Genomic DNA, 20386 nt, shown 5'->3' with positions numbered 1-20386 from the left:
CTCCTCAAATCACCTTTGTACGCCACTCCTCTCCTTCCTTTTCTTTCTCACTCATTTGCCTCCACAGACTGTTGCAGGTCAGAGGTGACATTGCCGGAATGTCGCATGTTTTCTCCAGCTCGGACACTTTATGTTTTACAGGACAGTGCGCAAAAGCGGACGCTTGTTGCACCGAGTGTACCCTCTTTAACTGAGTCCAGAGCTGCCGTTGCCGCTATTAAAAATGCCCTGAATCCATGAATGATAATGGGGGATTACGTAAGGGCGCACCGTGCGCATTTGGCAGATAGACAAAAAACATCGTGACAGGATGCTGTGGAGCAGGGAGATTTGCTCACAAGGACTTAATGTTCTTTGACAAAGAGTACATATATTTGAATGTCTGTATGTGGTGTTAAACTTAAATTTTGACTCCCCTCGTGTTTTGGAGACAAGTAAATGCACTTTTACGCACAGTCGTTCTCATTGTGTGTATCACCTCCATACGCACATTTCAGGGGGCGGTGATTGATTTATGTGATGACAACCTGAGCATAACTTGAAATTCAGTTATGAAGTCATTGAAAATGACAAAATAACAACAAGTGAGGGTTTTGTTCTTGGTATTCTTGAGGCGACAGAGTGAATCATCGGCGCCTGCTCTGGCATTTTACCAACAAAGTCGTATTCACAAAAGAAAAAAAAAATTAAACTGACCTTCTTCAGAGCGCTGCAAGGACGGAGGCTCACTGCTGCAATAACAGCGACGCCTGTTGGCTTTTATAAGTGACTGGCCTGACTGATATTCCTGCAAGGCATTCACAAACACCCTGCTCACCTGGATCATTATCTTTCCAACAAACACAGGAGTCACATTTTCAAGAACAGTATTTCAAAGTTTATTTTCTGTCAGAATATTGTGATGATAAAAAAATCTGTACAATGACTTATTATTGCATTCAAATAATTTCATACATCAGTTCAATTTGATACATTGTGTGTCACCGACCCTCAAACTCAACAGTTTCTGGGGCCATTTTAAATAGAAGCATGCTTAAAGATCAATAATTACAATTTGTATTTACATATCTTCACTTAATTATTACTTTTTATAAAAAATAAAATCTCTGTATATGTACAAAACTTGCATATGATACACTTCATGTCCAACAAAATTTCTCAAAGTGACTGGATGGACTTCAAATGTGACTTTTACAATAGAACAAAAATGCACAAATATTAGGATATAAACGTATATATGCACACTCTCCACAGCAACAAATAACTTGTTTACATTATTCTCATTGTCAGTGATTCATAAATTAAAATTTTGAGTACAATATACATTTCTTTGAGAGTGAGCGTAGATGTATGTGTGTATGTGTGTGTATACAATGTCTTTTTTTAGATGTCATTGTTGGGGCAGTGTGTTGGGGTAGGCGTGTAAACAGGGATGGTTATATCGCTGATCTCCTGGACCCTCACAGGCCTGGGAGGGGTGACCAGGACGTAGTCGTACTCTCTGTGCAGCACCTTCTCATACACACTCTGCAGCCCCACTGTTTTAGGGATGTGGGCCTGGTAGTAGTTGTCCCTGCGGTGGGGGTCCCGGGGCAGGGAGGCCGTCTTGGAGAGGTTGCTGAAGGAGGAAAGAGTTGGGGCTGGGGAGGGTGCTGCGTTGGCTCTTACTGCTGAGGGGCTCCAGCAGCGATCTGAGTGACCCAGGACCTTACACTCACTGGTGCAAGCCCATAGACCTGAGAGAAGAAGAGATAAGAAAGAGGAGTTAGATTCTGAGCCAATAATTGATCTCCTATCATGAATCCACTCAAATTTTTCCAATTTTCATGCCCTTACCATTTTGGCCACCCATGGGAGGAACCACTGCTCCATCTTTCTTCAGGCCGGTGTCTCCACTCACATCACTGTCACTGTCATTGAAGTCGCTGTCCCCCTTGCCACTGTCTTTGCCACTGAAGGCTGGGTCCCTGGCAGAGATGGTGGTGTAAGAGTTGCCCTTCCAGATGGTGATGGGCCTCACAGCCTCCTTACCATTCCCATAGCCAGGCAGAGTGGAGTAACCCTGTAAGATGAGATAAGAGAGAAAAGCAGTGGTTAGTGTCTGCTGGATGAACACAATGCAGATTTCTTATTGTTGTGTGCCACTCTACACCTCCCCTCATCCACCCCTATGCACACATGTCCCAGAGGTGCATCCTCACCTCGTGTTTATTCCCTCTGGGCTTGTTGTTGCTGTCTGAGTCATACACGCAAGGGACCTCGCTGCCGTCCTCTGAGGCCGAGCACATGTCGCTGCCCCCGGGGTGAGCCGAGGTGAACCCACCGGGCTGGCTGCTGTAGGAGTGTCCCTCAAAGCCTGCTTCTCCCCCGGCGCCGTGGAGAGGCAGAAGCGGGTTGTCCACCACGTGGCTCCTGCCCCGCTCCAGCGTGCCCTTCTCTCCGTACGAGTCGCTGTCTTCTCCGCTTTTGTCCCGTTTGCGCCGGTTGCAGGTGGTGGCGATGAGGATGATGGCGAGCAGCAGGAGCGTGCAGCTCCCCGCGAGGACAACGATAATCACCACCGACAGGTCCCACTGCGCGTGTACCTCGTCTCCGCCGCCTGACTGGTACACTGTCCTGTCGCTCGGCGGGGAGCCCGCGATGATGAGGAAGTGGAGCGTGGCGGTGGAGGTGAGCGCGGGCCTCCCGTTGTCGCTCACCGTGACGGTCACGCTCAGGGTTTCGTCCACGTCGTGGCTGAGCACCTGGTTGAGGTAGATCTCCCCGGTGGCTTTGTTAACGGAGAACACGGAGGGTTCACCTGTGGCCAGCCCGTAGGACAGCTCCGAGTTCACGCCTTCATCCGCATCCCGTGCCTCCACCCGGGTGATGACGTAGCCGGTCGGTGCGTCCCGGGGCAGGAGGACTTCAGCGGAACCGTTATTGAGCGCAGGATGAGTGATGGCCGGTGCGTTATCGTTCTGGTCCACTATCCTCACATACACATTTGCGCTGCCGGACAGGGGAGGGGAGCCGCCGTCGCTGGCCGTGATTCGGAGCTCCAGCTGTTTCATCACCTCATAGTTGAAGCTCCGGAGCGCGTAAAGCGAGCCGCTGGCGGGGTCCAGTGACACGAAGGTGGAGATAGGGGAGCCCATAAAGTAGGTGTCCGCCAGTTTGTAGCTGACCTTCCCGTTTGACCCCATGTCCATGTCCCGCGCTACGACCGTGGTGATATATGCGCCAGGTGCGTTGTTCTCCACCACAGCCACCTCGTACACCGGTTTACTGAACACCGGAGCGTTGTCGTTCTCGTCCGTCAGCCGGATGGTGTACTGAGTGATGGTCCTGAAGGGAGGGGAACCCAGATCCTCAGCCACTACTGTGAGGTTATATTCAGGGATTTTCTCCCGGTCTAATGGGTTGGTACTCACAATCATGAAGCTGTCCTCGTACGCTTGCTGCAGTCTGAAGTGATCGTGTCCGTAGAGCGTGCAGTGCACCTGCCCATTAGCGCCGGAGTCTCTGTCCGAGGTGCTGACCAGAGCCACGAAACTCTCTCTGGCCGCAGCCTCGGTAATGTACGCTATCCCCGCCGTTATGGACGTCATGGGAGTGATGGAGATCTCCGGTGCGTTGTCGTTAACGTCCTGCACCTGCACTACAATTTTGCATATGGCCGGGCTCGGGTTCGGACCCAAGTCGGTGGCCTGGACGTCAAACTCGTACGTGTTCTTACTTTCAAAGTCAATCGGGCTCTCCAGTGTGAGCCGTCCGGTCTTTCTGTCCACTCTGAAGAGTTGCCGTATTTCTGAGGGCACCTGGTTACCGAACCCGTACACCACCTCGCCGTTCAGCCCCTCATCTGGATCCTCTGCGTTCAGGTCCAACAAGAGGGAGCCCACTGGTGCGTCCTCGGGCAGGTCCACGGAGAAGCTGTTCCTGTCGAACACCGGACTGTTGTCATTGTAATCTTTCACCTTGACGTTGATGCGCGTTGTTCCGGTGCGGGACGGGTTACCACCGTCCATAGCGACCAGCTCCAGCGCGTAAGAAGCCTGCGTCTCCCGGTCCAGCTCCTTCATGAGCACCAGCTCCGCATATTTAACCCCGTCGGCCCTGCTGAGCACGTCAATTGAAAAGTGGCTGTTGACGGAGATCTGGTAGCTTTGGATGTAGTTCACCCCAACATCCTCATCCACGGCAAAGTCCAGTGGGATCCGCGTGCCCACCGCTGTGTTCTCGGAGATCTCCAGACTCGACTCTTTCCGGGGGAACTCGGGGGAGTTATCGTTGATGTCCTTGACCTCCACCTCGACGTGGATGAGTTTGAACTGCTCTTTGGAGAAGCTGACCACGTCGAAAGCGATGAGGCAGTGCAGGGTGTGTTTGCAGATGCGCTCCCTGTCTATCCTTTCTCCTATGGTCAGCTGCCCGTCGCTCTCCCTCAGACGGATGAAAGAGGAGTTGAACTGTTTCATCATCCTGAAATTGGTCCGGGAGCCCCCCGAGGAAGAGGGAGTGGAGGAGATGTCCTTGGCTAAGTTTCCAATCACTGTCCCTGGTGCGTCTTCCTCAAATGTCTGATATTTCATAGTCTTTGCATATGTGACAGCAGCCAGGCTCGCCAAAGAGACGCACATTAGCAACAACAACCCGTTCCACCCTGTTTCTCCCATCTTGACACCTTCACTCCAAAATAATCTGAAATTCAGCAAACTGTCACAACTGAGTCCAATTTAGAGTTTAAACAAAACGCACCTACAAAAAAACTATTCCTTCCCCGCACTTGTCGACTCACCGGGGCTGTTTTTTTTAGTATAAAGCATGTAATAAATATTCCATATGTCTTTCAATGCGCACTCTGGATGCGCTCCGCTCTCTCTCTACTGGAGGTGTGCTGCTCTCTCAGCGCAAGAGGGCTGCAGTGTCTGCAGGAGGGTTTATACGGCGAGGCATGCAAATGAGCCGCACTGTGACCAATCCGGGCTCTGAGAGGGGAAAAAAAGGGGGACTTCTGAAAGACCTCTAAACCCTGTTTAGAGATTCCTGGACTGTGCGAGAAACTTGGCACCCAATATGTGGGCTAAACGCGGGGCTTGATTTAATACAGCTATAGTTTCCGTTGCTTGTTTATGTTCCTCGGGCTGTTAAATGAGTCTGCGCACCAACACATGGGGGAGCACAGAGATGCGCAGTGTCCCTGAGCTAGAGGACAAAGCATTTGAATAGCAGTGTCTGTTCAGGATGCTATACCCTATAGGCGCACTTTCAGTGTAAAGAGATTTATGCTTAAACACTGTTCAGTTGGATCCCCACGCACGTGTCCCGTGTAAACCACTGGAGTAACAACAGTCACTGGCAGGCTGAGTTGTCCTAGTGACCTCTCCCCTTCCGATGTAGGAAAATAACTTCAAGCATGCAATAATACGACATGATTTGTCCTTTACTCCAATCTCAGAGTGCCCGGATCCACTCACCCAGACAGATAAGATTTCATATAATGCACCTTTGATAGACTCATAATGCTGAGACAGCTTAACATGCTGAATAATGGCAGGACCAGACATTCAGAAAAAAAATGTGGTGTAACTGGTGGTAATAGCATCAATTTAGTGCACATTTTATTCTCATTAATAAATTCCATAAATTTGCTCAGCCTTCTATTATTCATCCCCCTAGTGTGTTGTAATCCAGTAATTGTTTGCCTATCAGATCATATCTGAGGCAGGAAAAGGACTATATCCACTTAAACATTGATTTTATTCTAATTTGGTCTCAGCTCAGATCGGCTCACGAGATGTCTTGTGCGCGAGAGAGGGGATTTTTTAATTAAAGCCAGTGTAACGGCCCGGTTTAACATGTGACTCTCCTTGGCCTCGCCTGCCAGAACAGAGAGGTGCAGGTGAAAACTACACACACACACACTCACACACACACACACACTCACATACACACACATACACACACACACATACACACACTACACGGTCACGCACGCACTCACACAGCCTTCCACGAACCCGTTACAAATGGGATTTGGCTGTAAACGCAGGGGGGATTTATCAGGATTTCAATAGTGAGATTATATCAAAGGCGTATGAAGCCCTCGTTAGTAGCGGCGGGATAATGGCATGGTAGGGTCTCCCTTTGCAGCCGTCCACGCCGGTATTGTGGCCCCTGAGCCGGTCTGTGGGGACCCTAACCCCCGCTGCCTCCATGCAGTCCTCCGCCTAACTGCAGCATAATGAGGCAAAGCCACATGCAGCCTTTGTACCATCCCTCCATCCCCACTCTCCCCCCTTCCTCAGACCTGCCCCGGTCCCGGCCACGGCTCCTTTCATTACATGGAGATGGGAGATGAATTGCCCTGGACATCAGGGTCTCTCCTATTAAAATACATTTAGAGAGCGGCCGGGGCCCCGTCACGGCTCTTTAAGAGATTTTCTCATTCTTCCCATTGGACTCAGTCTCTCTTTCTCTCTTTCCCCTCTCCTCCACATTCATCCCCCCTCCTCCTCCTCCTCTCCTCCCCTCGCACGCACACAACCACCTTTTTCAGGGGCAACACTTGCCTTGCAGTAGAAGCTAATATCAGTTGGCATGTTCTATAAAGAACCCATCTGCCACAGAAAGTCAAATAGGAGACACCTGAATGGACAACATCCAGTCAAGCAGCTTGCATAGTTAGACACAGTCAGGCCTGTCCTAAACGATAAGGAGTTATCATCCTGTGAGTAATTAAGGACACCACAGCAAAACTCTAGAGTGTTAAGAGAAATATTCCTTTCCATTAAGGCACCCTTTAGCTTTATATGTTGTAACTAACGGCTTTAAATAAGGTTAATACACCATTATACAACTTTATAGGTCACTTATAAGACATAAATCACAGCCAAGTCTTCATGGGAGTGATATCTGCTTTCTAATAAGAGATTCTTCATAAAGGCTTTATTAATAATTAATTAGGCTAATCATTTACTCTAGCTTTATAGATCTGTATAATAATAACTGCAACTTTTGGGTTGCCAGGTTGTGAACTCATATTGGACTGTATGACCACTTACATACTGGAAGAATCCATTTATTAACAATGTATTAAGCATTTATTAATGGACTACTATCATTTATAACTGCGTTATTACATAATAGAAAGGAACATAGAAGGAAAGAACAAAGAAACACCAGCTAAAGTGATTTTCACAACCTAGCATCCTAAAATGTGTTCTAATTAATGTCTTGTAACTGAGCTAGTTAATGATTTATTGCCATGAATAAACTATTAGTCACAATATTACAAAGGGAGCAAAGTAATACTGAAATGTCAATTATAATATGAAGATAATGTAACTCTGAATTTGTTTCAGCAGCAACATTAAGTCGGATCCAGAAGATCCTTTATTCAGTCAAAAGCTTTGTGAAGAGCCTATTCTGAAGGCAGAGAGGATATACTGAGGCACAGTAATAATGTGCTGACTGCGGGGCTGTTTTTATTCCTCCTGTTTCTTCTCATTTCTTTATGTGTTTAGAGCACACCGGACTCTAATACCGCTAATACAGCATTCTCTAACTCAAACACACACACACACAGACACAGAAAGACACATGCAATCAAAAGCAAATTACACTATGTTGAGTCTCGCCTCGCGGATTAAACTTTACGCACGTGCATGTGCGCGTGCGTTACAAAGACAATGTTGGACAGGCTTTTGCATCCTCAGCCCCCAAAGCAAAGCTGTCAGTTGAAGGACACATACACCTAAAAAAAAAAATAATTCTCTCACGTGATCACCGTGTCAATCTCGCCCGTCTGCACGCGAGTTCAACAATAGTAGAATTAGAGAGAGTCTCTGAAACCCCCTCTATTCTTCACGGGCCATATTAGCATTTTCTTTAACATATATAAATATATCTTTTGAGGACCCCCCCTTCTCTCCCTCCCTCTCCCTCTTTCTTTCTTTTCTTCAGCATTGTGGTCCCATTTGCTCTAGTGATCGCCGGGTATTTGGGGTCTGAAGCTGGTCGCCCGATCCCTGCCTCTTGTTGGGGCTTAACTCATTGAGATGGAAATAGGCGATTTGGTGTCTTTTGTCCACCAGATAAGCGGTTGAAGGAGAAAGTGGGGAGACAGAGCAGGAGGGTGAGAAAGAGAAGATGTACGTGTGTGTGTGTGTGTAGGGTGGGGGGGCGGGGGGCGGGGGGGGGGGGGGGGGGGGGGGGGTGTCTAAGATAATCGATCAGAGCGCTGAACCCCCTTTACTCCCCCGCCCCATCCCCCCCTCCTCAGCTAACCTTTGCTTAACTCGCGTGCCATCACAAGCGCATAGTCCTAATTGGTTCCCAGCACTAATTATCCAATTATCGCCTCTCCACCGGAGATCTCCAGGGCTCGTCTGGGTGATGGCCTCATCCTCTACACTATTGATGAAAATGATTAGGAATGAGTGCGCCCATCAGCTCGAGAGCGCGACACTTGAGGAACTTGTGTCACGGCCCTGTATAGAGGTCTTAAAGAGAGGATGGCACTTCACTTATAGTGGGTAGATGCGCTCATTCAACCTGTATTATTCCTAAACTCGTATCGAAATGGAATACATGATAAAGTGGTGTGCAGGTTAATCAGACCCTTGTGTGTGGCCCCTACACGGTAAAGAATAAAGATTGAAGGCTGAGACTACGTGTCTGTTAGGGTCATAACAGTTCACAGTGAAAGATCCACTTTAAATAGTGAATTGTTAAGTTGCTATAGTTATTTTTAATAGGCTCAAAGTGACAAAAAGTTTCTCTGTAACTAACTTTAAGGGACTGCTCAAAAATTAACGGGGTGTAAAAGGGGGTTGAATGTTAAAAAAAAAAAAAAAAAAAAAAGCTCTCCCTGGGGGCTATTATGTTTTCTGGAGCTGAAATGATTAGACCATTAGTTGATTGACAAATAAATAAATAATCTGCAACTATTTTGATTGATTCATCAATGGAGTCATTTTTTTAGGCAAAAATGCCAAACATTGACTTCTCTCACAGTTTGCCCTGTAAGAGAATTTGCTGCTTTTCTTTGTCTTAGTTAACTATAGCTGCTGCATTTCTTTAGGTCTTGGACTGTTGGTCAGACAAAACAAGACATTTTAGATGTGTCCATGGACTCTGGGAAGTTGTGAATGGATAGATAGATAGATAGATAGATAGATAGATAGATAGATAGATAGATAGATAGATAGATAGATAGATAGATAGATAGATTGATTGATTGATTGATTGATTGATACTTAATCAATCCTGGAGAGAAATTAATAAAATATCTATCTATCTATCTATCTATCCATTCACAACTTCCCAGATAGATAGATAGATATGGATAGATAGATAGATAGATAGATATTTTATTAATTTCTCTCCAGGATTGATTAAGTATCAATCAATCTATCTATCTATCTATCTATCTATCTATCTATCTATCTATCTATCTATCTATCTATCCATTCACAACTTCCCAGAGTCCATGGACACATCTAAAATGTCTTGTTTTGTCTGTCCAACAGTCCAAGACCTAAAGAAATGCTGCAGCTATAGTTAACTAAGACAAAGAAAAGCAGCAAATTCTCTTACAGGGCAAACTGGAACCAGTCAATGTTTGTCAATGTCTATCATGTCAGAATAATATAAGTCACATTGATTCAACTTGTTTAATCATGCAGTCCATCTTAATCTGTAGATTCATCTGTAGATAAAGTACAACAACATGGCCCTTTTCTGATCCCCTCTCCTGCTCTGATCATTTTCTTACAGTCCCTAAATAAGTGAAATAAGATTGTTTAATGACCATCAGGTGAAACTGCATTGGAAATATGAGGAAATCAACATTAAGTAAGAATAAAGTAATGGGATGGACATTCAACAGGGGGCCAATAGTCTACACTGCAACAGGCAGTGAACCGAAGTGGGCCAGATCTGAATGGAGCAGCAGGCATGGACTGGCACCAGAGTGCCACCAGATTGATAACGTCCAGTTACATTAAACATTTATTCTCTTTTCTCCATCTCCTTTTCTCTTAGTTAACTCCTGCTCTGATCCATCACCTTCCAGCCCATCTGTCGCTGATTGCTGCAACACTTTGAATAAATTCCTCCCGACAAACAAAACGGTTAACATCTCATGAATGCAGCTTTTTACACCCCACACACAGATTGTGGGGAAACTTTAGGGCCAGTGGAGTAACTAGTGCAAAGAAATCTGTCCTGGGACACTCCCTCTTCGCTTCCACTTCATTACCAGTATTGTGCTCGGGAGCGCGCAATCTGTGCGGCCGTCTCCGCCCGGCCCCGCCAGCTTTCTAATGACTTTCCAATGATGATTTAAAAGCTCGCACGGCCCCTTTCCCTCCGAACTTCCCCCACCTCCCCTCTCATTCTTCCTTTCACTGCTTTTGAATCTTATCCGCTTTTGTCTAGAGCTGTTTCCATCACTGGCATTCTGGAGCAAGATTCAGGGGAGGTCAGGAGGAGCGCACATAAAGATTCACACATCAAGTCCGAATAAAGGGAGGATATATGGGGAGTAACATTGGACCAACTTTGCCCCTGCTTAAGTCTAGTTGGAGATCCTGAGGCAAAGAATTAGATGATTGTATCTGGTTTGAGGATGTTTTGTGAAAACAAGTTTCTACCACATCCTTATTTCCTTACTTTAAAAACAAACATGAACTAAAAGTTAGAGTGTGCGCTAATGAAAGGCTTGGGGCTGTTCGTGTGTATGTCTGTGTGTGTGTGTGTCTGTCTGTGTGTGTGCGTGTGTGTGTGTGTGTGTGTGTGTGTGTGTCTGTGTGTGCGTGCGTGCGTGCGTGCGTGCGTACACCTGATGGTTGCAGGGAGCCAGATTGCGCTGTGCCTTGGATGAACAGATGGGGGTGGATGAGTTAAGAGAAGCATGGAGGGAGGGAATGGCAGACGTCTGGATATCACTCATGTGAAGTTATGTCTCCCCTTCTTCTCTCCTCTTTGCAAGGTCCTGCGTGTGTATTCAAAAAAAAAAAAAAAGCACCAGCATGCAGATGAGCTCCATTAGTTGTGTGGAGCTGATGTGTAGCCAAATGCAGTTTGGTAGCCATAAATGCCTCTGATAATCTGTCAATCAATTGGACATTGTCTGGGGCTTATAGTGATCTATAGGGAAGACAGGGAAGTGTAACAAAATTATAGTAGGGGAAGGCGGGACAGAAAAGGGTGAGGGTAATTTTTATTTTCACTAAAAATATTGCCATCAGTATTGAAATGTCAGGTCCTCCAAATTAAATGACCAAATAAGTTGTTTTTCCAAACTGTCTAAAACAACACATAATAGCATTTTCTAATCTCTTTTGGCAGTTATCAGCAGGACATCATTTCTCTGTGTTTTCCAAATTTACAAATCACTGTTATAAAATAACAATGTTTTATGGTGTGACAACGCTGTGGTTAAGGTCTTGTTAGGTTTAGGCACAAAAACCACTTGGTTAGGTTTAGGGAAAGATAAGGGTAGGTTTCCCAAATGGGACACAAGGGGAAACGTGGTTTGGGTTGAACTTACTACCTCCTTAAGGTAAGGCGACCTTCGTCATCATGGTTACAGTAATAATAATGTGGTTAAGGTTAGGGGACGAGTTTTGACTCTTCCCTACAGTTCTCAAACATGCTATCGTAACACTGTTGTTAAAGAAGAGCAATCTTGATCCATTTGTCCCTGAGAACTATAGACCAATCTCAAACCTACCATTCCTTGGAAAAATTCTTGAAAATGTTGTATATCAACAATTGCACATATATCTGTCACATAACAATTTATTTGATGTTCACCAGTCTGGTTTTTGAGTTAACCACAGTACAGAAACTGTCATGGTCAGAGTTGTGAATGATCTTAAAATTAGCTCTGACAACCATAAAGTTTCTGTTGTGGTACTTCTCCACCTCAGTGCTGCCTTCAATACAGTTGACCATGTAATTCTCCTTCAGCGCCTTGAACACTGTTTAGGCCTTAGAGGCACTGTTCTTAACTGGCTTTCTTCATACCTTACTGGTAGATCTTTCTCTGTTTCTGTTGGTAACTTTGAATCAGATGAAGTCAGCATTCCATATGGGGTCCCTCATGGGTCAATTGTTGGTCCTCTGCTGTTTAATTTATATATGTTCCCACTTGGGTCCATCACTCAACAATACAACATATCATATCACTCCTATGCTGACAACACACAGTTATACATATCTGTTTCTGCCGACCACTTTAACCCAGTGAATGATCTCATCTAGTGCATTACTGATGTCAAATATTGGATGGCCAAAATTTGCTTACAGCTAAATGAAGACAAAACAAAGATTCTTTTAGCAGGTCCAAAGGCTTTGAGGCACCAGATTCACTCTGTGTTAACTCCCCTGTCAGTAAAACCCTGTGAGCATGTAAAAAAAACCTGGGTGTGATTTTGGATGCTGATCGTAGCTCTCTGTGCTCTCTGCTTTTTATCATCTTTGAAATATATCTGAAGTTAGATCTTTCCTATCACAGTCAGATTCAGAAAAGTTGGTTTGTGCATTATTATTATTAATAAATTATTATTTTATTTCCAGTCTACTAGATTATTGTAATGCACTTTTTGCCAGAACGGCAAAGCAGGTTTTAAATAAACTCCAGCAGCCAGAGTATTAACTAAAACCAAAAGGTGTGAACACATCATTCCTATTTGAACTTCTCTTCACTGGCTCCCAGTAAAACAAAGAATTAATTTTAAAATACTTCTTATTATTTTTAAAGCTATGAACGACATAGCTCCCTCCTACGTCATTGACATGCTCTCTGAATATACACCAGACAGACCCCTGAGATCATCAAATAAAGGTCTCCTCACTATACTGAGAATAAACTCTGAATCAGCTCATAATGCCTTCAGTCATTGTGGTCCTACGCTCTGAAATTCTCTACCACATGGGCTCTGGTCTGCTACAACAGTGTCTTCTTTTAAAAGCAGACTAAAAACATATTTTTTCGCAAGCTTTTAGTTAGGTTTAAAGTGTGTGGTTAACAGGTAAAATCTTCATTTTAGAATCAGTATTATTATTGTTATTCCTTTTTAATAATAATAAGAAGAATACTGTCTTATCATACTCTCCTTATTGTAATACCTTCTTACCTGCTAATTTTATATATTGTCTTACATGTTTTATATATGTAATGTTAATATAATGTTACATGTTTTTGTCATGTATGATCTTTTTTTTGCTTTTGTGTTTAAGCACATTGAGTTAACGCCTGTCGTATGAAATGTGCTATATAAATAAACTTGACTTGACTCGCAGTTGGAAATGTGAAACTCACAGCTCAAAACAGGAAACTAACAGCAGTCTCCTGTTGCAAAGTCCTCTGTTTTGTTAAGTCAGTTATTCACCCCAACCTCCTCCAAATGCAAATTTTGTCATAATTCCTACAGTTGATGACATCTGTCAATCAAACATACATATTGGTAGTTTTGGACTACTAGCATTTGCAACCTATTGTGTCTTTTTTCTCAAAATGTCACTTCTAATTAGGTATTGGGGGCTTTATAATTGTTGCATTGAGATATTTTTGTTTAAATCAGGATCAACTGAGTTGTACCAATAATTGCACTTTATTCTAAGCCCAAAGTGAACACTAACAACTCTGGGAAGTGATTTGCTTTTGTGAAACATCAGGCACCCACTCCATCCTAATCTTTTTTATACAGTCCCTTACATACTTGAGATGAGGAATTAGATACATCCTTAACAGATGCATAACACATAGCATTACCAAGAAAGGTGGCAAGACAGTCAAATCATCAACGTTAGGGCAGTGTTTATATAAGAAACACTTTTAACAGATGCTTCACAGCTCTATCACACACAGTTATTTAAAGCTGACAAGTGTTAGACAGTCACTGCCAATCAAAAAAAAAGTTTTGTTTACACAATTATTACAACAATTTTACAGTATATTTGAGCATGGAAGTTTATTCTTGAACTTGAGCTTTCAACCAACCACATATGATAGTCTTCATTCATCAAATGGAGATGGCTCAGGATGGAACTGTCACATGATAACGATATGTGTGTTTTGTTATTTCACTCGTTACTGGTCTGGTGTTAGATCCGCCATCATGTGTCAAAATTCCAGGCGCTGCTTTGCTCAGATGTCTTCTTTATACTGATCAGAGAGGTAAAATGCCTAAATGACTCCTCCTGATGAGATCAAAGGATTTGGTCTGCAGTCTGACAAATAAATAAGCCTTTTTTTGCTCTGTGGGCTTATAACATTTTATTTTTAATGATACATTTCATTATCATAGACAAACTTTACGACAGACTTCTTTACTGCTGAATGATTCCCATCATGAGTAAAAACATTTTGAGGCTTATTAGCTCTTTAACTTTAAGCAATAACCCACTAACCTACTTTATAGAGTCTATGAGTCACACAAGACAATCACCGAGTGCATTAGCAGCCAAGGTGGAAATGCTTCTTAAACTTGCTTGTTTGATAGGCAACAGAACTCCCACTCTGCACTCACTTTGTAATTCCTCTCTCTTATCTCCTCTCCCACTCCTCTCCAATCTTACCTTATATGTCTATCTTTCTCTACTTTCTTTCTGTTTCAAGTCCCTGCAGCGTTACTGCACTGAGTGTGACAGAGAGCTATATTAATGTGTCTAAATAGGACTGTACAGGTTAACACAAGTCCAGCTCACAGATGGTAAATGAACTGCATTTTTATAATGCTTTTGTAGTCTTCCAACCACTCAAAGCACCTTACATTACATGACAACATTCACTCATTCGCACATACACTGATGGCACAGCCTTTGGGAGCTATTTGGGGTTCTTGCCCGAGGACACTTCGACACCCCTTACGGACTGGAAGAGCCGGGGATCGAACCGCCACTCTTCTGATTAGTGGACAACCCGTTCTACCTTCTGAGCCACAGCCACCCCATTAAAGCATTAAAGCTCCCCTGTTTATGCACTCACCCTCCATAAACAATACTATATAATTCTCTTTGAACGTTACAGCACATGCCTCATATAAAACAATGCAAAATATGAGGGGACACCACGCACACACACACACCCATACAGCGCACAGGCTCCTCACACACACACACACACACACACAAACACACACATACACACACAGAAGGCAGGCTGCAGCGTACATGCACACAACCACAGCATTATGAGATCAGTGTGTCCTCTCTGCATGTGCCAGAGAGACTTTGAAGGGAAGGCATTGTTTTCCCTTAGGAGTAAACAACCACAGAAGACAAATAACTATATTCAACAAATAGTCTATATGCACCAAAACGCCTCACACCAAAAAAAACAAAAACTGAAATATCTCTCCGCTCACTATAGAGCTAATCAATATTTCAGCAGCCCAGCCTTGATTGTTCATGCAGGCCATGAGAGGGCTAATGAGGCGAAGTTGCAAAGACAATGTGCTCAACAAAGTAGGCTATCTACTAAAGGACAAAATTATGTTTCAGATCTCCTGGATCAGTCGCACTCTGCCCAGTATGAGACGCTACTGAAGTGAACCACTCGAGACATTCAGCTGCATGACAACTTATGAGTAGGCATATCTGTCAAAGAGAGCACAGATGTGTTTCCCTCTGATCTGGTGTGTCAAAGTCCTCGCGCCTCATATTGTGTTTGTTGTCGGCGCACTTTGAATTGTATTTTATGTGCGGAACGTGGTATGCAAATAAACCACTCTTGATGGATTGACCCCAAATAAGGAAGTTTCAATCAAAGTTTAGTCAACCACAAAGAGACGTCGCCCTTTAGTCATATGGTGTCTTTTTTTGTAGTCATTTGAGTTTAAATATTTAAAAAGACATAAAGGAATGTATGAACATTGTTAGAGGAGGGTAGAGGTTGGAAAGGGGGAAGGGTATTATTATTTTGACGGTGGGTTAGACAGACTTTTTTGGGAGAGCTGCATAGGGTCTTTTATTTTTTTCCATGTCCTAAATTTATATTTCATTGCGGTCCTCCTTTGCAATACAGTTTTTGACAGAAATTTCATACATAGGATTATGAAAATGAAACAGAGAAAAGGCAGACAGTTGTCCTTTCTTGGGTCAAATCGTACCTCTCTCAGTCTCTCCACAAGGCTGTTGCCAGGGGGAGCGGGTGTTCAAGTATGGCGAGGGTTCTACGTGTTGTGATTTGGGCCAAGGCCGACGCAGGAATCCTAATCTGGATGGGGCGAGAGGTTTAACTAGGCATGCAGACAACTCTCCTTCAGACTTGATGTGGCATTTCACTGCGTCCACACCGGCACTTTGATATGTAACTGTTGTCTCCTTGATTGATCAAGTTTGTGTTTGTCAGTAAATCTCTTTGCTTAAGATATCCGTATCTCTCTGAGGTTCTGAATTAGCAAACTCAAGATTTCTAAAACACAAAAATGGTTCTTAAAGGTGCAACACTTCTGACTATAAATCAGGGCTTTTTAATGTGGACATTGGCAAGTTATACTTTTTTAACACTCATATTATTCTGACATGTTGTGGGGAGGTTTTTGCAGTTTTCCTCTCTCAGTCAAGTGGAAAGTTTAAAGAAAACATTAAACCCTGGGGGATGACTTGCTTTTTTTTTTTACAAAGTGAAACATAGTGGTCACACACCCTTACCACCTCAATAATTTTCCTACAGTCCCTAAATGTGATGTTAAATCTTTGATCCCAGAGCTGCATTCAGCACAGAGAATCTTTTGACTCCACACTGTGTTATAAAATGCAGAAATAAAAAGTGTTATGGTTGCAGGACTATAATTTCAAGTGATAAAGTTATGAAACGCTGTCAGCGTGCTACATTTTGAGTCTCCATTGCCATCAAAGATAAAAAAAACAAGCTATGTAAACACAGAGATTCTTGCAGGCACACAAACACACACAGCAGGCAACACCCAATTATCTCCGCTCACAATAAATGAGAAATAGTCAAATTAGTATTGGGTCTAGGAAGTATCTTCATAGATTAGAATATAAAAAGAGGAGGAAAACATCCTCACTCACAATTCCTCACAGACCCTCGACACAAAGCCAAATGTAGGCTATTTCATAAAACTACAACCCCATGTCATCAAAAGCTCTCCCTGCGGAGGCGTTATTCTTGATCGCTCCTCCAGTCTAAGCGCCCTATTTCTCCACATAGTCATCTTTGTTTGCAACACTTGTCTCGCGTCACCGAGAGGAAAAAGCCCGCGTTCGATTCATCTTAACAGTTTGTGTGTCACTGGGAAAAAAAATGAGTGAAACTTTAAAAAATTCAGGCTTTGTTGCCAGAGAACAGAAGGCTGACAGTTTTATAGAGGCAGCCATGAAGTTCTGCCTCATTAGATAGAATAGCTGTTCTATATTCAGGGTCTCTGTGGGGCTAACAAACGCAATGAGTGGGCCAAACTCGGTTCGTTCCGCCAGAGCAAGGGCCTTTTTGTCTGTGTTTGGTGGGTGTGGTTGGCTGGGGTACAGGGGCCAGGCGGGCCCTTCAAAACCTGGATTTCACCACAGCCGAGCAGCCTATATTAGGAAGAGTGTGTATGTAATGGACTACATAAGAAACCCTGTAGGATTTCAAGTTCCACTTGTCCTTAAATGAGCTAATCCAGTTGGTTACATCACTGCAGAGACCCAGATTGATGTACTGTGACGTGAAAAGTACTACAGGTGCATATGTCACATTATTTTCCCACACTGCAGCACAAAGGAACCCTAATACTTCAAAAACAATGACTGACTGAGTTCTTTATCTCCTGCTGAGACTTCTGAGAACTCACTTCCAGCCCACTATCTTTTATGGTGGTATATTAAAGGATAATTCAATTTTTTTATACACCAGAATGATCCTTTAAAGCTGCTGTAATCAATATATTAACAATGGATCACAGGAGTAAGTGTACTGTAAAGGAGTAACTTGTGGTGTTTTAGCTCTACTGAGCATTTTAGCCTCTTTTAGCTCATTGTTTTGGTTTTACCGCCTGTAACTTTATGGTTTATCTCATAGCTATTTTCAGCGAAATAAATCCACATAAACAAACAAGCTGTATGATATCTTCCCAGCACCAAATGTGTGAAGTTAGCAACTAGCTGATGAACATAATGTAGCATCTAGCAGTTAGAGAGACAGATATTTTCCTCAGCACATGGTAGAGACTGAAACAGGGTGAAAAGAAGAGTAAAAAATGACATTCATCAGCTTAACACAAACACGACTCCAGCTGAATATTGCTCTGTGTCTGCTGTATGTGTAAATAGCTAACTGTTTGCTAACTTTATTAGCTCATGTCATTGTTGAGCCTACAACGTGTCTCAACTGGATCAACACAAATGGCCAAAAAATCACCTTAGCTTTAAATGTTTACTTTGAGATCTGTTCTCATTCATTGGCACACACTCATTTTGATTGTGAAAATGTGATATTGTAGTGAAGTTGGGTTGTAATTTTTCTGTGAAGGCTCTACAACTTATCAAATACTAATGGGTTTCACCTGATTTGAACTGTCACCACAGAGAGAGACTCTGTGAGTTGATCATTCTCAGCTGGCCTTGATCGCTGAGATGGTGAACTGGTAAAAGACAGCCGAGAGAGCGAGACTGTGTTCTGGGGAGTGGAGCTTGATGCACATCGTGGGTTGTCTGCCCGTCTAAGCCACTGTCTGATGGGGGTATGTTATAGCTTGGCTAGTCTTAACCTCGGTCCACTAAGAATATGCTGTTGTCTGATGAATCTTTGTAAAATAAAGAGTCTATATATTATCTGTATATCGTTGTCAGTGTGTGGTGTTCTCAGATCTCACTGGACCATACTAGGAAAAAGGTGGAGGCAGTAGTAGTTTTTCAGCCAGTCCAGTTATTTAACATTCATACTTAAAGCAAGATTTATTACAATATATATTGTTTTTTTGTCAGTTACAGGCCACCGTACACAGTCCACATGATCTGTGATGTTCTTCATTTCTAAAGGTCAGTTTTCTGTAAAGCGGAAAAAAGCACATCACATGTAATGATATTGCAACTTACAAATAAATGGCATGCCATCTGTCCTCATATATATTCCTATTATGGTATTATCATCTTAGATTTAAAACACAGAGCCCACTGCAGGTGTATGATGAGAGGCTATATATAATGAGTGATGAGCTTTTATTATTAGCATGTTAATCAGATAACACAGCCTACATGAATTTCAATGATCTCCATCTTTTTAAATTTACACCCTCAACTTTATGGGTCACTTGTAGATCCATAAAAATGTGATTCATTGGATTTAGATGAAGTATATAGAGTGGAGCCATTTAAATGAAGTGTTTATTTTTCTCTGCTTTTATATTTTTTAAGGGTGGCAGTAATTCCACAAAGCAGTGGCTCTGAATATTCTTTCAAAATCCACTGAGTTTAAGGACATATCTCAGAGTTGTCCTCCTAAAAAAGATTAGAGGATTAGGAAACCATCTCGAAGTTGCTGTTTCATGTCTGTGTCCTAGATTCAGCTTGATATCCTTTTGATTGCAAAAGAAAGACACTCTGGCTGTGCTGCTTTGGGCCAGGATAATGGGGAGAATTTGCACTGTGTCATTATTTTCATCTTACTCTGTAGCAATCATTTATTATAGGCGGTATTTCATTGATAATGTAATAGGCTTACTCTCTATTCACGTTAGCTCGCTCATTAGGGCTAATAATGCAAATGTTAGACAGGCTATTAGAGGTGTTTAGCAGGCTTGTGTCTGAAGAGACGTGGGTATTTGTTGGGCAGATGGACGCAGCTCCGGGGCTGCCCTCACCCCTGACCCCCCACAGATGTCCCAAACTCAGCCAGAGCGCCGTCACGAAGCAGTGGAAAATCAGTAATGCACCGGAACCGACTCGTCAATACGAAGGACAATTAGGCGCGTTTGAGCGCCAGTTCTGGCTGCGGAGCGGCGCTCGCTGCTGCGTGAAACACGCAGCGATTACAGCGGAGATGAAAGAGGGAAAGAGGCCATGCGGTGCCTCTCTGTGAAGGCCTGTTTGACCGATGGCTCTCGCCTGAATAGGGCTCTGGTGGTCATACATAAATTAAGAGGTTAAGTGAGCCATCAGGAACAAATGTTTGCATTTATTAACTAAGGATAATAGCTCCCGGCCGTGAACCCACAGTTTTCCCTTTGGGTTGAATGTTTGACGTGTTTGGAATTACCTTCAGTTTTGTATCTTAGTTTAGACCAGTCTATATTTACGTCAATCAAGTCTAATTAACATCCACAAACTCTCTCTTCTTATAAAGGGGATGCTGTAGGTCAATAATATCAAAGAAAATGAATTACAGCAGGCTGTTAAATACAAATGTCAGAAGCCACAGCGGGAATATTTTAGCCTATTAGGGTTA

General features: G+C 43.4%; 1 protein-coding gene across 1 annotated transcript; it reads right to left on the bottom strand.

Annotated features, from left to right (window-relative positions):
• Positions 1-891: 891 nt before the first annotated feature.
• Positions 892-4875, bottom strand: LOC137193780 (protocadherin-8-like). The gene is made up of 3 exons (XM_067605147.1): positions 2202-4875; positions 1837-2062; positions 892-1736 (listed from the first exon to the last, which is right to left on the bottom strand). Exons 1-3 carry the CDS (start codon positions 4656-4658, stop codon positions 1384-1386), a joined length of 3036 nt encoding a protein of 1011 aa, XP_067461248.1. The 5' UTR covers positions 4659-4875; the 3' UTR covers positions 892-1383.
• Positions 4876-20386: the final 15511 nt, after the last annotated feature.

This window comes from Thunnus thynnus, chromosome 12, assembly GCF_963924715.1.
Source record: "Thunnus thynnus chromosome 12, fThuThy2.1, whole genome shotgun sequence".
In the NCBI taxonomy this organism is placed as follows: domain Eukaryota; kingdom Metazoa; phylum Chordata; class Actinopteri; order Scombriformes; family Scombridae; genus Thunnus; species Thunnus thynnus.
This window is presented reverse-complemented; position numbering and strand designations above follow the sequence as displayed.

Coding starts and splice junctions, on each gene's coding strand:
- LOC137193780 (XM_067605147.1), bottom strand. CDS start 4,658: ATGGGAGAAACAGGGTGGAACGGGTTGTTGTTGCTAATGTGCGTCTCT. Junction 2,063..2,201: donor CCAGAGGGAATAAACACGAG/GTGAGGATGCAC, acceptor CTCATCTTACAG/GGTTACTCCACTCTGCCTGG. Junction 1,737..1,836: donor TCCCATGGGTGGCCAAAATG/GTAAGGGCATGA, acceptor TTCTTCTCTCAG/GTCTATGGGCTTGCACCAGT.